Source organism: Gouania willdenowi, chromosome 5, assembly GCF_900634775.1.
Source record: "Gouania willdenowi chromosome 5, fGouWil2.1, whole genome shotgun sequence".
NCBI lineage: Eukaryota > Metazoa > Chordata > Actinopteri > Blenniiformes > Gobiesocidae > Gouania > Gouania willdenowi.
The window spans coordinates 35,965,201-35,983,720 of NC_041048.1; the positions used below are offsets into that span (position 1 = coordinate 35,965,201).

Consider the following 18,520-nt stretch of genomic DNA (forward strand, 5'->3'; position numbering starts at 1 on the left):
TGATTAATTTCTGTAGTTATTTTGTGTTTTTTTCGAGTCATCCTGTGTGTTTACTTTGGGGACTATACATACAATTAGGCTTAGCGCTACTTGTGGCCCCCAGGCCGTTAGTTTCTATGTCTGTAGTGGAGTATTTACTGCTCTCATGTTGAAACAGGGTTTTCTACCCTGTATTTATCAGTTTGTCTTCTTTTTTCCCCTGTTATAATTCTTGGCGATACGATCAATGAATGCAATTAGAGGCATTTGTTATTAAGTCTTTCTCCAATAACCGTCAGACTTGGTGATTAAATGGTATTTAAATGGTGAGGCAATGGCATATAGGAGTCAGGCAGAAGTCGTGTGTAAGTCCAAAAACAAAGTCTAACACAGTACAAACAACCCTGAAAAGTACAACCCAATAAATCAAAAGAATCTAAACAACAAAAACATTATGGACGCTCTGCCACGGAGTCTCCATGGTGTGCACTGCCAACGCCCCCCTCACACACCGCCGTCTGTGTGTGTGAGGTGCTGGTCTCGGCTGCCTGAAGCTGCCGTGCTGCAATACATCATGGACCACTACTTGGTTAAGACCAGATAACCATCCAACAAAGGGAACCGATTCAAGTTCCTCCGTCAGATCCACCCAAAGTTCCATTAACATGGGGACAGAGATGCACCTACAGCAACGATTATGAACTGGAAACCTAGCTAAAGCTAACTATGCTAAGCTAACACACCGACACGCAGACTGGGCTTAAAGCTAATGCTAACCACTCCATGTAAGGAATAGATCAAGTAAAATGATTAAAAGAACACGTCTTACTGTCATAAAGCCACAGAGAGCACTAGATTTGTTTATGGTAAGATTTAACACCTGCATGAAAGGATAAAAGCTAAACATGTTGCACGTTGTGTGAAATAAATGTTAGCATAAATACTTATGTCACTATTCATCAGTCCCAACTTGTGAAAAGCAAATTTTTTTTTAGATTAAATTTCACGTGTTCACGAGACAAAGCTGGTCCCATTAGACTAATGTAACTATTGAGATTATTACACAAAAATATACTCAGGGCTCGAGACTGCGACCAAATTGGTTGCATATGGGACTATTTTTTCTGAAAATTTTATCTGTTCGCATCAGTGCGAGTGCATATGGGTGATGTTATTTTGGACGGAGCGGCTGAGCCCTTTGTCACGTCCCACAGAGTGCACTTCTCTCTCGCTCCACGCTGCGGGTGACGAGACGGTGCCCACTCACACCACGTGGTGGCGGGTAATGCAACGGTGAATGCGCCGAGTATAAACACCAATGCGCTTCTCCGGAGTGCGCGCGATCCGCGAACGGAGCCAGGCATAACGAGCCCTTCACTGAGAGCGTACTCACATTGAGGGCAGCAGTAAAAAGGAAGAACGTAGTGCAGCGGTAGAGCGTACACGCTCATCACAATCAGCATGGAGGGACCAGAACTGATGGACTACGATGCCAGGCCAGATGTTCAGCTGTGGTTTTCCCAGGGCAGGGATCTGCAACCTGCGGCTCCGGAGCCTCTTGTGGCTCTTTGACTCTTATGCAATGGCTGCCTATAGCTATTAATGATTAATGACAAATAAAATCAAGATATAACTAATTGTTAACCTAAAATAAATCATGTTAAGCAATGACTCAGCACCTTCCAACTTCACTTCCTGCAACATCTACAGACCATCAACTTTCCTGCACCTGTGGCAAACCTTAAGTTTTAAATCCCTGATAAGATAACCAAACCAATAAAACACTATTCTGGAAGAAAATAAAGATTTAATTGTATGGGAACAGATTCATTAAACCACCAATGTGCAGGTTAAATATGCATGTTTTATGTGTGGCAAGAAATGAGTAATTAGCATGTGTTGACCACATGATCATGTGTGACCAAATTCAAGTTAACTTTTGTAGCCTTTCAAATACATTAACTATAAAAAAAAACTTCTATATATATACATATATAACATTGTGTTCATGTAAACTGAGATGTGTAGGAATTTGAAGATGCAAGATACTGTTTTATTTCTTGATATCAGCTAAATTTACTTTTCTGTGCTTTAAACATCATAAAAGTGGTATTTGGGCTTCATACACATGCCCAAAGTGGGTTTTTTTTCATTGAGTCCCTTAATCGTTAGTTAGAGGGTAAAAACAGACACACCCACGAAGGTGAGCATTTCAGCGTCCTTCGCTCAATGCTATGTATGTATTTTCTACTGTCAATGTATGTACCAGCAAACACCCCGCCCCCACGCTCTGCCTCGTGTTTATAAAGTATCATGTGCTCGGCTACGGAGTGGGTGGGAGGAGGGCGGGTCATCCTCTGGCCCTACGTCACTGTGCGCAGATAAGGAAGTCAGTGCCCCGTCTATAGACACGCCCACTCATGAATATGCATAAGTATAACACATAAGTTTGTGTAGAGTTGCTCAGAAAGTGACTTTTCAGAGGCTAAAACTCTGGAAAACTGGCGAGTTTGGGAAAATAAACCTCAAATACTATATTTTTGGGGTTCTTCGAACAAATGGACATGGGTGAAAAATAGCATGAAATGGGACCTTTAAGTTGGAAAGTGTGTATGAGACAACATTTCTGGGTGTCTTCAGGGCTGCCAAGTTTCAGAAAATGAAAAAAGTGAGACTTTAGTGACATGATGCTGTTGGGAAACCGTGGCCGCCACTGGCCAAACGAAGTACTTGTACATTCCTGTCTGGCGAAGTAACGTCGTTGACGGACGGCCTTGTGCTTTTACGGTCAACCTCTCTTGCGTATTTCTAGACCAGAGAGTTCTAGACTGATTTTTGTTTGAAGTGACCAGTTTGATTGTATACAGTTTACTCTGTCAGCCGCTCACAGACACTGACTCCCAATGGGGCCAATGATACATCTAGTTACTTACAACATCTCACCTGTAGTCTAGCAATGCATTATGTTTCTCTCTAGTTTTCTGAGGCCTGGGGAGATAAACTTACCTTGTCAAGATAGAGCAGTCGTCGGGTCCTTCAATGGTCTTTAGAAGAAATAAAACTAATACAAGGTTCTTTATTTGGATACGTCTGAATGTTTCAGACAAATAATCCTTTTATTTGTACGATAGAAACAATAGTTTGTATAATAATCCCGCAATGGGTAATAAGCTAAAATCCCAGAGTTGGGGAATAAGCTAAAATTCTAGTACTCAAATTTGATTTCTGAATCAGTCTGTTCTGCAACAGACCAGAACCTTTTCTTACCAGCCAACATACACTGCCTCCTACTTCTGTCTCTCTATTTATACCCTTGAGACGTGACAAAAGGGAGTTTCCCAAACAGGGAGTTGTGTATTTATATATACTAGTGCAGTGCCAGTAGGAAGCATGTCTTGCTATAGAAAAGTGGGAGGTTAAGAAGCTTTTTCATGGATAGTTTACATGGGAACTGTAATTCCTTTTTAATTCAGAACAAAAGTGAAATCATCTTTAAACTGACCTTGTAAACACTTAATTCCTAATGCTAATTTAATTCTGAATTAAACACACCCTTGCTCGCACGGTTCACCCAAAGCAAGCCCTGCCGGCCGGGACACCATGGGGCGGCCATGAAACACCGTTCCTCGAGCCCCACTGTCTTAGCTCTGCTACTCAGACACAGAGCCTCTGCCTGGCTCGCTAGACACACACACGCGGACGGTGCCCCAGCCCTGTACTCATTTATACCGTTCGAGACAGAAGAGGTAAAGGCAGGCAAACACTGCGCGATTTTTTTCAACTGTTGTACTGTACTCAGCTCCAGCTCAAACTCATGTTCTCACACCTCTTCTGTCTCAAACGATTCCGAGTAAATGGGCGAAAGTTGTAGACAGAGGCTGCTAGGTGACTTTCTAGAGAAGTGCTGCACCTCGATGCGTTTCTTATATGTAGTCAGACTTTCATATATATATTATATATTCAAACTTTCATTTTCTGAACTGCCATTATATATATATATATATATATATATATATATATATATATATATATATATATATATATATATATATGACAATGTCATTATTTCATAAGCAGATGGATTTTATATGATTTAATATAAATTATAAGTTATTATTAAAGCACTACCCCAGGTGCAATGTTATTGCATGGGCCGCTAATTATTTTGATGCTTTAATGACAAAAAACAACCAAATTTGGTCGGCCCATTTCTTGTCAGGTAAGTGAATTGTTGATGGCAGCGGCTCTTAACTAATTTTCTAGTGTTTTGATAAGAATATAATTCATATCAAGCTACTGCATGTGGCATTATTGACTTAATATTATTGCATTTAATAGCCTACTACAGTAGCAACAGTTCTTAAAATGTAGAGCTAAAATGTGCTGTATTTCTCATTGTATTCCAGGTAAAAGGTCTGACCTTCATCAAAAGGATGACCCAGATTGGTTAAGGGTTAAAACCAGCAGTTGACTATATCAAGATGCGCAATAGATAGAAGACTCTCCGGGTCGTCATTGATGCAAGACGAGGGAGCCAACAAGTAGGAAAACTAGGAACAACTAGGAACAAACTGAATCTTGAATATGTCCATATTTTGTAAATTAAGTCGTAAGTTATATTTTGTCAGGTCATAAATTTTGCATGTTTATTTACCTCTTCCTTTGTCACCCCCATTTTTATTGAATTACTTGTTAAACTAACTTTAAAAAAATAAAATCTGAAAAACAAAATGAAACAAAACAAATGAAATATCAATAAGTATAATAACCCTGTCACACAGACTCACTCCATTGTATGTACTACATTTGTTCTAGCTTGTTTATGGGTTCTGTGGCAATACATTTGTTAATTACACTTTGAATAATAATTTATTCAAAACACATATTTTGGCTGTTTATTCAGTTCTTAGATTCAACATATGGAGAAAATAGTGGAAGTACATAAATAAGTCTTATATTGCAAAATGATTCTGTCACATTTTTGTATGTTTCGTTTACATAAAAAAATAATGTTCTCATAATTATAAATTTATATCTCAAAATTATGAATTTACTAACTCATAATTATGACTTTCTGTCTCTTAATCATGGCCATACCAGCCTGTCATTGCCTGATCGTGTTAGATCTTGGAACCTAAACAGGTCTGGGCCTGGTTAGTAGTTGGTTGGGGGACAGTTGCTCCAGCAGTATCTGTCGTTGTGTCCTTGGGCAAGGCACCTTCACATTGCCTAGTATGAATGTAGTGTGTGAAAGAGTGTTGGTGTTGGTCAGAGGGGCCGATGGCGCATCATAGCAGCCTCACTTCTGTCAGTCTGCCCCAGTGCCGCTGTGGCTACAATAGTAGCTTACCACCACTAAGTGTGGAGTGAAAGAATAATCCCTTGATTCTGTAAACCGTCTTTGAGTTTCCAAAAAAGTGCTATATAAAATTGATGTATTATTATTTATGACTCATTCTCATAATTATGACTATTTATCTCATAATTATGAATTAATTAACTGATAATTATGATTTTCTATCTCTTAATTTAGACTCATTCTCATAATTATGACTTTTTATCTCATGATTATGAATTACTAACTCATAGTTCTAATTTTATTTCTTATAATTTACTAATAATGTACTAACGCTCAATTAAAAATCGTTGTGATTTTTTAGTGGTGAAAACATTTTAATTTCGGGATTTATTTTTACGCGATTATGTAATTAACGTGGTCCCCTAGATGCGTTCAAGGTCCCTTGGAAACCCGGACATTCTGATCAATTTGTAAAATCCGTCCGGACGGTCCAGCACAACACGTTAAAAGAGGACATTATGCGGATAAAAGAAGGACGTATGGTCACCCTAGTCTTAATTTCCCTATCCTTCTGCCTCTGAAGTCCGACACCTCCTGTTCGCAGAGATGTCGGACTTCAGAAGCAGAAGGATGTGGGTTTTTAAGTCCAACATGTCCATATCCGTGGGCTTTGCCGGCTTTAGCTGGATGCTAAGTCCGGCTTATGGAGGTACCCAGGGCCGAGGATGAGTTTGGCCTCGGTATGGCCCAGAGTGGCCGAACTTGTATTTTTCTCAAGCTGGAATGTGTGTCACACATGTTCATTGGAGAAAAAAACGGACCAAAAAGCACTGGTAATAATTACTGAAACATTTAATGTTTACCTGATGAAACTTTCCCATCTTCATTTCGGCTCACGAGTGCACTCCCTCCTGGTAAAGTAGATTTTTTAAACTTGTTTGTTCAATAATAATGTGCTTTTGTGTGCTTTACGATACGCATATAGTCGTGGAACGCAGCTTTGTGGAACACCATTGTAAATATGGTAGTCATGGTAACTCAGTCTTCCTCGATTCAGATTCTACATGAATTGAAAGACAGAGTGTCTGAATCAGAAACTACTACTAACATTGATCTAATACCCTATAAACAGCCCGTAAAGATGGACCAGCAGATAATTCCAGTGAGCAACGTTCCTGAAGAAGGTGAGTTTCTGTTAATATTGTAAACTTTAATGACTAATTCTGTTTTATTCCTTGATCAACTTAACAGATAGTCAGTGTACCATTTTTTTCTTGGTTATTCTGTTTTAAAACCAAATCATAATAATAAATGAACAGTGAGGGTATTGTGTTATACTGACTTAAAACCAAAACAGAAATACAGAACAATACATTAAAAAAAAAAAAAAAAAAACAGACAAGCAGTCTTTTTCTGTTTATGGATTGTAAATACTGCTTTTTTTAATAATATGAATGCATTTACATATGCAGTAATATTCCTGTGTGAATGAGGAGATATTGTTAAGAGCTTTGGAACTACTTTGTAATAAAAGCTCTATTTAAATGTTCATTTTAACATTTACCATTTTGTCAGAATTGCCTAATTTTGCTAAAATTTTGGGTGCACAGGGGTGTAGTGCAGTGGTTCCCAGTCCCGTACCCCTTCAGACATTTAACCTGAAGTCATGTACCCCCTACTGCTGCACACTTAAAAATATAATAATGTAATGCTGTTCATTTCAACCTTGGGGTCACCTGGAATTTAAATGGAATCCCCTGAAATGTCTAATTTATAAAAAAATAAAAATAATGCTGATTAAAATGTAATTTTTAAATGTTTTAATTATTATTCGGCACATATACAACACAATCTTTAGTAACTATTCTGTACTTACACTTTCTCAAATATAAATCTAGTTTAAATAAAATGCAGAAAATTCTAGAGAGAAACAAAAATAATATTTTGTGATATTAAAATGGTGTCACAACCCAAAAAAAGTTTGGGAACCACTGATGTAATGTCACATACAATGTATTCCTACAGTGAAATTTGTCTCTGAATTTTATGGCATCAAAACAATACAGTTTGTATAAGATAATTCTAAATGACTGATGCACCAGAGAGCAGTTTCAAGGAAGGAAATTTGCTTTGAAAATGTCAGATTCCAATGCTCCTCTATGGAGTAACAATGTTTACAGTATGTCATTCTCACTTTACAGGTGGGATCAAAACAAACATTATGAACCATGGGAAGAGGGAGCATGATGACTTAGAAAGAGGAAGATCCAGTAAAGACCTGCCCTTCACTGAGACCGAACGAGCCAGAACACCAGAGGTTGCTGGTTCTTCACCGAGTTCTCTGGTGTCAGAGATGGTTGAGGAGCAGAAAGTGACGGCCATTCCTCCTGATATTCCTCAGTTTCAAGCACTTAAGCAGTCCACCATACAAACTGATGCATCAGAGAACAAATTGATGGTAAGAAATCTGCTTTTAAAATGTCAGATTCCAATGCTCCTCAACAGAGTACCGATATTTACAGTATGTCATTCTCACTTTACAGAGGGGATTAAAAGAAACACTTTTGAAGAGGAAGCATAACACCTCAAGAAGTGGAAGAGCTATCAAACGGCCAAATAAAGACCTGCTCTTCACTGAGACCAAACGAGCCAGAGCACCAGATCCTCTCAGGTGCTGCCAGAACATCCTGAAGGAGCTGCTCTCCATGAAGCACAGTGAATACGCCTGGCCCTTCTACGATCCAGTCGACACACTAGCTCTGGATTTGCATGATTATCACAACATCATCAAAGAGCCCATGGACCTCGGCACCATCAAGGTTAGACCACTCCCCACAGACACACTGATACACGTCGAGCTGCACGTTTACTAGGGCTGTACATTGCCATGAATCTGATGATATGATTCATGGTTTGAATGTCAGGATACAATATATCCTGATACTAAACAATACGATATACGTCCATTATCATCATTATTAACATAATACCTGGAGTTTGAGATTCTTACCAGGGGATTAAAGAAGAAATATAATTAAATATATAGACCATCTTGAGATTCAGGCAAATGCTCCCCCTGCCTCCGCAAACTCCACGTATGTATACATCGCGATTTATCGCCAAATCAATAATTACAAACTACACCTTTACAAGTGGTATGAAATACAATTTATTTCTTTTCTTTTTTAAATTCGCGAGAACATGTAAATTGTAACTAACTGTAATTTAAGCACAAATATCAAAAACAAGTGGAACGATAGCAAACTGTCAAATTACAAAAAGATTTTCAAAAAAGTTAAACTTTTTCTTCTACAACAGATTCTGATTCTGTTCATTTCTTAAAACAAAAACATTTATAAAAGTACCCAGTATGTTTAGTGAAAATAAAGTGCAATCAACTTTCAGCTAAAATGCATTGAGCAGTGAAGTAGTTTAATAAGGTCTGATGTTGTCTTACACCCCGAACGTCTGTTGTGTTTATTTTATTCAGAAAAAAATGGACCAGCGGGAGTACGCAAACGCCGAAGACTTTTGTGCCGATGTGCGACTAATGTTCTCCAACTGTTACAAATACAACGAACCCTCACTTGATGTGGTCTCCATGGCCAGAAAACTCCAGGTGTGGCTTTTCACTCATTTTTTTTTTTTTTTTGACATGGCCTCTAATTTTATGGAGGTAGATTTGTGTCTTTACTGTTCATTCATAATGACCTTTTCAAGAAAAATAAAATCACTTCAATCAAAAAGAATATATTTTTAATCAAAGAAAAAAAATGTTCAAATGCAAAAAATATTTATAATTTGTGACCCATTTGCTTTTTGTTATAGAGATAATCCTGTGTAAGATGTATTGGGTGCAGAGACTTGTCATTCAAACTGATACATTTTTTATGTCTCAATATTTTTTTTTGCATTCAAACACTTTTTTATTTGATTGGTAGACTTATTTTATTAAATGATAAAGACACAAATGTACTACCCATACTATGGCCCAAATACAAAGATGACTTTTAAATTAAAAAAAAAATCCCTTCAATCAGAAGAGATATTTTAATCAAGAAAATAGTGTTTCAAATGCAATTTTTTGTTCTTTTTGCATTTGAACGATTTTCTTCTTTAATTGAATTTATTTCAGTGAAGTGATTTTTTTTTATTTATTGAATAATAAGACACAAATTTATCTCCATACAGTTGTATTTGTTTTGACATTACTTCTTAACGCTACATCATGCATTTGTTATGTCAACAGGATGTTTTCGAGGCACGTTATTCAAAGGTTAACAGAGACCCCGAGAGTCATTTCATATCCCAGCAGTCGATCAGCACAGGAACAGGAGTTCAAACTCTGTCCACTTCGTTAAGTTTTGATGGCGTCCGCTCCTCAAAGAAGGTTGGTAACAAACACAGATTTCTTATACATGATACTTGAAAACCACTTTAGATAACTTCAGTATGATGTTCCTGCTTCTTTAGGTAAAAGCTATCCCTCATGAGGTGAAAAAACTCTCCAAGGAGCTTCCGTCCAAACCCAAGAAGAGAAAGAGGGAAAGAGGAGAAAAGGATAGCCAACTGAAGATAAAATCTTCCAAATCCAAACCTATTCCTGAAAACTCAGTGAACTGCGGGTCGTCTTTGTAAGTATGCTTTTTTAAAGGGGACAGATTATGAAAAATCCAGTTTTGCAGTGTTTTTGAACACACGAGGTAACTTGAGTGTCCACCGACACACAAAAATGTGAAATAACTCCATCCAGTCCTTTGTTTGTGGTCTCTGTAAGTCTTACAACACAGAGAAAAAGTGCTCCGTTTCAAATTTTTCTGAGTTTGTGACGTCACAAGCTAAAACTTTGCTGGTGACAGGGGAGAGAGAGTGCTGATCACTTCTTCTTGGGCCGTATGTTTGCAGCACTTATGATAGACATCACCGCTTTTACAGTTTAAATTATCATCTTACAGAATTACTAAAGGATGAGTTCACCCAGAATGTAGGCTTATTCAAGAACTGCTTTAATTGTGCCCCGGTAAGTTGAGGAAGTGCACTCTAGGGACACCCCCAAAACGGAGCGCTCTCCAACAGCTGAATTATACAGTGTATTAAACCTCTTCTGTTGCTTGATTCACGTTGGGTTTTTGACCAAACCCCAGCACAGATATGTCGTTTAGACACAGGGAACTGTTTCAAAAGATGAAAAAATTGCCATAATTAGTACAGTGCCCGTCGAAAGTATTTATTCAGATAATGGGGGCTGAAGTAAGAGCTAGCACATATGGCCAAAATGATTGTGTTTGAAGGTTGGATATATACAGAGGTGTACATACTCTGTACTCTGTAGTGTTTTAAAGGGGTTTTATTTGCGGGTGCTAGCGTAAAATAGTGAATGCGATTTATCTGGTTTAATTAAATAAAAGACAATGCACATAATAATTGGTAAATAAAGTTTGCACCAATGTCCGCTGGACTTAAGCTATGGATAATAAAGGTCCCGGAGCATCCCCCTGTCCTTAGACCCTCCTTTGGCAGGAAAACTAAAAACCCCCGTGGGAAAATGATTTTACACACAAACATGTAATTTACATCCAACATACTACCATAGAGAAGAGTCACAGAACACAAGGTGGATTTTACCACCAAAGGTGCCCCATAGCAGTTTCCGGAGTGGAGCTGTGCAGTGAAATAGATATAGATGGTGCGCTAGAGCGCCCCCTCACACTAAGGTCAAAATCTGAATAGGTTTCACTTCTGGGCAAACTGACTGTGCCTTTCGAAGCAAAATAAAATTAAAATAAACGTTTTGAAATCACCCAATAAGTCCAAAAAATGGATAATACACACTCGGGCTATGTGAAAGCTATTTAAAAGTTTCAGGTCGAACAGACACCGCGTCAAAGAGATATTCGCTACACACACACACATACACACACAGAACTTTCTTACTTTTATAGATAGCTATGTCCCCTTCAATTTCATCAAGTTAATTTTGTCTTCATTTTGAATAATATGTTAAAGGTTACCTGTCGTGAAAATGTATATCACAAAAAATGTGTTACTAATAAAGAAAATATGAGCACCTTTTTATTAAAAACAAACATCAAAAAAGGACTTTTTAGAATGGTTTATACCTTACACAATTTACACACTTTAAGGTTTCATTTACTCAGACAACTTTTTTCAGGAATGTATTCCTTAGATCTCACTTTGATGAGTCGCCAGATGGTCTCTTCTCCAGAGGCCATCGGGCGACAGGAGCGTGGCCAGCCTGACACAACTGTCAAAAAATATTTCCATAAGGACACCTCTAAGTGATGAGCTGACGCCTCTGAGGAAGACTGACAGTTGTCAGTCAAAATATGTCAGAAGATCAAAGTTAATTTGCTGAAAAAAGTTGTCTGGATAAATGAAACCTTAACTTATGCTTCTTTAACATTTTAAAACACTCCAGTTTTCAAACCCTTTGAGCTAAACGTTTGATCTCCTTCTGTCCACTGTAGGCCCGATGCAACAACCAGTGCATTATGTGACATCCTCAGTCTGTCGCCCTCGCCTGACTTACCACGAGAAGAAGCAGCTCAAACTGGACATGTACAAGCTGCCTCGTAAACAAGGAAAGTGATATTCACGCTCATTAAATGCCATAGAGTCGTTTCAACACGATTTCTATTTGAAGGAGTCGGATATGGACTTTGATCGTACCAGCTACTCCACACAGAGAATCCTGCAGAATGTTGTAGCAGCATATGTGAAGGACAACAACAAGAGGGCAAACAGTAAGTGTCATCATAGCATTACCAATGTTTTATTCAATCACATAAAGGTTGAGCTCTACACTTTCTCAAAGTACGGTCAGGGTTGGGTTCAATTATAATTGTAATTGTGTAATAATGAATTATAGTTATGATTTTAATTGTAATCGGAAACAATCTGTTGTTGTTTGTAATCATAATTCAAATTGTAATTGGGTTCAGATAATTGACTTAATTGTGATTGGCTTAGAAATTATATAAAAACTGACACTTACAATGTATTTAAATGCAAAACTTGTGGAACAATGTTTACACTTCTGTCTATACACACATATAGTTAACAATTATTAAAACATGTTCCACTTTTCCCACTACCTGTCACTTTTCTTGAGGATCATTTACCATTTAAAAAAAATATAATACTAGGTATACGGACAGAATAATAGATAACTAAATTTCATGACAGATAATATTTTTTGTGTGTATTTACAGCTGATTTAAGACATGGGTCAAACTGAACTATAACAAAAAGCTACACAAGAGGAAGGTTACGTTTTATGGACTTATTTATTAATGGTTTAGTAATTGTGATCAGTTGTAATTGAGAATGTAATTGACTTTCAAGGGGGAAAAGTAATTGTAATTTTAAATGTTATTGGAAAAAATGACAGTCACCATAATCGTAATTGAGTTATAATTTACATTGATAATTGTAATTGAAAAATGTAATTGACCCCAACCCTGAGATATTACATATTATTTTACAGAGAAAAAAACTGAGGAAGTCCACTGAAGGAATAAAGGAGGACAAATCAAAGGACTGTGGGAACCTTCATGGTGTCCACAAGGAGCATCTCTTACACGGAGAAGACAAACCACAGGGTAAATACTTACTATAGTGAAATTTGTCTCTGAATTTTACGTATCCTCTTGAGGAATGTTATATAATTATATTAATTAAAAAAAATAAAAAAAAATCTGTAACCATGGGTCGTCCTACATTGGTTAATGTGTAATTTGTGGCAATGCATGAGGCTGGTTTATTTATATTTTAGTTTCCAATTTGTATTTTGATTCATGTACCCCTTATGACAATTTGTAACCCACTTTGGGAACCTAGGTTGTAGTGGTTAGCAATTTTAAAGGAGGGCACCTTTCTGTGATGCTTTGATGTAAACCATTGGGCATATTTCAGTTTGTAGCAGAAAAAAAAACATCGTAATTGTATAAAATGGGTCCTCAACCTCTGTATTATATTCTGTTTTATTGTACTTATATTATTTTAAACATATTTTATCCTACTTGTATTTTTATCTTGTTCTGTACAGTGGCCTTGGGTGACCTGAAAGGCACTTTAAAAATTGAATTCATTATTCTTATTCTGTAATCCTTGAGTGTGTGTTTAGATTAATATTGCATCAATCATAAAATTGGTGAAATCCGTGTTGCCAAGAAGCTTAGGTTCGATTAAAGGTTTATTATCAGCTTTGCTTCTGTGGTGGACTTTATAATTTACTTTACTTTTGATTGATGCTCTCAGGGAAATTGTCTCAACACAGCTGATCACAGGTCTAATTAAAGGCAGAAATGCAGATATTGTGAAATGAAGTAATTAGGAATGTGAATCCTTGGGTGTCTCACGATTCGATTTTATTCCGATTCTTAGGATCACGATTCAATTAAAAATCGATTCTTGTTTTAACCAGTTCTCGATTCAATTGATTCTCGATTCAAAAATTGACACAATGCATAGTGTTTTAAGGGAAATTATGGCATCAAAACAATACAGTTTGTATAAGATAATTCTAATTTAACTGATTCCAATGATGTAATCACACAAAAGCAAACTTAAGACACAAGGTTACATTTATTCATACTGAACAAATAGAAACCTACTTACTGTACTAAAAATAACTTGCATCAATATAATTGCCTAAATAAAAGCTTAGGCCAGCCGCCCCTTTCTTCCAGAAGTAAGTCTCAACTCTAAGTGACTACAAGAATAAGTTCAAGGTTTACAAAAAAAAGGTGGCACAAGAAAAGGAGTGGGGGGAGGGGGTACTGTGCCCCCCTCGTGTCAGCTGGGTTGGGCCCCTCAGCCTCTGTAGAATTTGTATTATTATTATATTATTATTATTATTATCTTATTTTGTTATTAATATGCATTTTTCCTCTTTTCATCCCATTGTTCTCTGGCTGTATGCTGTCAGGTTATGACATTGTTGTTTCTCCCTGTCTTTTGTCTTGCTCCTGACATTCCTCAGTTTCAAGGACTTAAGCGGTCCACCATACAAACTGATGAACCAGAGAACAGTTTCAAAGAAAGAAATCTGCTTTTAAAATGTCAGATTCTAATGCTCCTCAATAGAGTATTGATATTTACAGCATGTCATTCTCACTTTACAGATGGGATCAAAAAAAAACATAAGAACCGTTTGAAGAGGAAGCATGACGACTTAGAAAGTGGAAGACCCATCAAACGGCCAAATAAAGACCTGTCCTTCACTGAGACCAAACGAGCCAGAACACCAGAGGTTGCAGGTTCTTCACCAAGTTCTCTGGTGTCAGAGATGGTTGAGGAGCAGAGAGTGACGGCCATTCCTCCTGATATTCCTCAGTTTCAAGCACTTAAGCAGTCCACCATACAAACCGATGAACCAGAGAACAGTTTAAAGGTGAAATCTGCTTTTAAAATGTCTGATTCCAATGCTTCTCTATACAGTACCATTATTTACAATATATCATTCTCACTTTACAGATGGGATTAAAAAAGATAAATTTGAAGAGGAAGCATGACTACTCAAGAAGTGGAAGAGCTATCAAACGGCCAAAAAAAGACCTGCCCTTCACTGAGACCAAACGAACCAGAGCACCAGATCCTCTCAGGCGCTGCCAGAACATCCTGAAGGAGCTGCTCTCCATGAAGCACAGTGAATATGCCTGGCCCTTCTACGATCCAGTCGACACACTAGCTCTGGGTTTGCATGATTATCACAACATCATCAAAGAGCCCATGGACCTCAGCACCATCAAGGTTAGACCACTCCCCACAGACACACTGATACACGTTGAGCTGCACGTTTACTAGGGCTGTACATTGCCATGAATCTGATGATACGATTCATGGTTTGAATGTCGAGATACAATATATCCTGATACTAAACAATACGATATACATCCATTATCATTATTTTTAATATAATACCTGGAGTTTGAGATTCTTACCGGGCGATTAAAGAAGAAATAGAATTAAATATATAGACCGTCTTGAGATTCAGGCAATGCTCCCCTGCCCCCGCAAACTCCACGTATGTATGCATCACAATATATTGTAAAATCAATAATTACAAACTCCACCTTTCTTTTGGGAATCAAGGTCCAAGGGTTTGGAGGAAGACGGGTGAGGAACAGAACAGAACATTGCACCCCAAATCATGACTGACTGGATATTTCACACTGGACCTCAAGCAGCTTGGGTTCTGTTCCTCACCCGTCTTCCTCCAAACCCTTGGACCTTGATTCCTGAATGAAAGGCACACTTTACTTTCATCAGAAAAGAGGACCTTGGACCACTGGCCAACAGTCCAGTCTTTCATCACCTCTTTTTTTCTGCAAAAACTGAAAAGAAAATTGTGATTTCTTCACAGTATTCAAATTCTTTGAAATCCTGTTTTCATGGGTTTTATGAGCTGGAAGCCCAAATTATATAAAAATAAACTTATACTTGAAATCGTTTAAATTGTGGGGCCTGAATTTATAATCTATGAATGTTTTACTTTTTGAATGGAATTATGGAAATTAAACAACGTTTTTACGATAGTGTAATTTTTTGGAAAGGGTCTATACGTGCTATGCATATGTTTGCGCAATTGAATGTTTTTCAAGTTGAAAAAAATGATTACAAAAATTAATTTGGACATTTTTTGGATCGATACGATAATCGTGTGGTGAAAAATTGCAATATATCGCCAAATCAATTATTTCTTTCACCCCTAACGCCTATTGTATTTATTTTCCTCAGAAAAAAATGGACCAGCGGGAGTACGCAAACAGCGAAGACTTTTGTGCCGATGTGCGACTAATGTTCTTCAACTGCTACAAATACAACAAACCCTCAGATGATGTGGTCTCCATGGCCAGAAAACTTCAGGTGTGGCTTTTCACTCATTTTTTTTTTGGCATGGCCTATAATTGTATGGAGGTAGATTTGTGTCTTTATTGTCCAATCATAAAAAATGACCTTTTCAAGAAAAATAAAATCACTTCAATCAAAAAATATATTATTTTAATCAAAGAAAAAAACTGTTCAAATGCAAAAAATAACAATTTGTGACCCAAATAATTGCATTTTTGTGGGCCATTTGCTTTTTGTTATAGAGATAATCCTGTGTAAGACGTAATGGGTGCAGAGACTTGTCATTCAAACATGTCTGACCAAAGGGGAAGGCTCCGCCCATTGCGTAATGTCAAAATGATAAATTTTTTACGTCTCAATATTTTTTTTTGCATTCAAACACTTTTTTATTTGATTGATAGACTTATTCTATTAAATGATAGACACAAATGTACTACCCATACTATGGCCCAAATACAAAGATGACTTTTAAATTAAAAAAATCCCTTCAATCAGAAGAAATATTTTGAATCAAAGAAAATAGTGTTCAAATGCAATTCTTTGTTCTTTTTGCATATGAACGATTTTCTTCTTTAATTGAATTTATTTCAATTAAGTGATTTTTTTATTTATGAATAATAAAGACACAAATTTATCTCATACAGTTTGTATTTGTTGACATTACTTTTTAAAGCTACATCATGCATTTGTTATGTCAACAGGATGTTTTCGAGGCACGTTATTCAAAGGTTAACAGAGACCCCGAGAGTCATCTTCATATACCAGCAGTCGATCAGCACAGGAAAAGGAGTTCAAACTCTGTCCACTTCGTTAAGTTTTGACGGCGTCTGCTCCTCCAAAGAGATAAAAGATTGTCGGGGCATGTTTCCGCTCAGCTGGACAACCTAGAGAAGGAGGGTGGTAACAAACACGGATTCCTTATACATGATACTTGATGTACCACTTCTTAGATAACTTCAGTATGATGTTCCTGCTTCTTAGGTAAAAGCCATCTCTCCTGAGCTAACAAAACTCTCAATGAGCTTCCGCCCAAACCCAAGAAGAGAAAGAGGGAAGAGGAGAAAAGGATAGCCAACTGAAATCAAAATCTTCCAAATCCAAACCTATTCCTGAAAAGTCAGTGAACTGCGGGTCGTCTTTGTAAGTATGCTTCTTTAAAGGGGACAGATTATGAAAAATCCAGTTTTTCAGTGTATTTGAACACATATGAGGTAACTTGAGTGTCCACCGACACACAAAATGTGAAATAACTTCATCCAGTCCTTTTTTTGTGGTCTCTGTAAGTCTTACAACACAGAGAAAAGTGCTCCGTTTCAAATTTTCTGAGTTTGTGACGTCACAAGCTAAACTCCGCTGGTGACGGGGGGAGAGAGAGAGTGCTGATCACTTCTTCTTGGGCCGTATGTTTGCAGCACTTATGATAGACATCACCGCTTTTACAGTTTAAATTATCATCTTACAGAATTACTAAAGGATGAGTTCACCCAGAATGTAGGCTTATTCAAGAAGTTACCTGCTTTAATTGTGCCCCGGTAAGTTGAGGAAGTGCACTCTAGGGACACCCCTAAAACGGAGCGCTCTCCAACAGCTTGATAATTAATAAGGACACATCAAAGTGATGAGCAGACGCCTCTGATTTTCTGACATGTTCTTGACTGACAACTGTCAATCTCATCAAAAGTCAATTTGCTGAAAAAGTTGTCTGAATAAATGAAACCTTAACATATGCTTCTTTAACATTTTAAAAAACACTCCAGTTTTCAAACCTTCGAGCTAAACGTTTGATCTCCTTCTGTCCACTGCAGGCCCGATGCAACAACCAGTGCAAAACGCAACAAGCCCAGTCCGTCATCTCCCATGACTTATCACGAGAAGGAGAAGCTGAAACTGGACGTTTACATTCTGGCTCGTGACCAAATAGGAGAGTTATTCAAGATCATTTATTCTATGGAGCCATCTCTGCAAAGTTCCAATTTGGAGGAGTTAGATGTGGACTTTGATATGCTCCAGAACTCCACACTGAGAGCCCTGCAGAGCATTGTAGCAGCAACTCTGAAGAGGGCAAATAGTAAGTGTCATCATAGCATTACCAATGTTTTATTCAATCACATAAAGGTTGAGCTCTTCACTTTATCAAAGTAAGGTAAGGGTTGGGTTCAATTGTAATTGTGTAATAAAGAATTACAATTATGACATAATTATGATTTAATTGTTTTCAGAAGCAATCTGTTGCTGTTGTAATCGTAATTCAATTGTAATTGGGTTCAGATAATTGACTTTCGGAATTGGTAATTGGCTTAGAAATGATATAAAAACCAACATTTACAGTGTATTTAAATGCAAACTGTGGACAATGTTACACTTCTG

The 18,520-nt window shown here is 37.4% G+C and overlaps 1 protein-coding gene across 1 annotated transcript; it reads left to right on the forward strand.

Moving 5' to 3' along the window:
* The first annotated feature begins 5,750 nt into the window (after nucleotides 1-5,750).
* LOC114463428 (bromodomain-containing protein 4-like) lies at nucleotides 5,751-11,875 on the forward strand. The gene is made up of 9 exons (XM_028446975.1): nucleotides 5,751-6,111; nucleotides 6,264-6,311; nucleotides 6,411-6,462; nucleotides 7,480-7,736; nucleotides 7,822-8,097; nucleotides 8,769-8,897; nucleotides 9,528-9,668; nucleotides 9,752-9,912; nucleotides 11,764-11,875. Exons 1-9 carry the CDS (start codon nucleotides 6,004-6,006, stop codon nucleotides 11,873-11,875), a joined length of 1,284 nt encoding a protein of 427 aa, XP_028302776.1. The 5' UTR covers nucleotides 5,751-6,003.
* The last annotated feature ends 6,645 nt before the right edge of the window (nucleotides 11,876-18,520 follow it).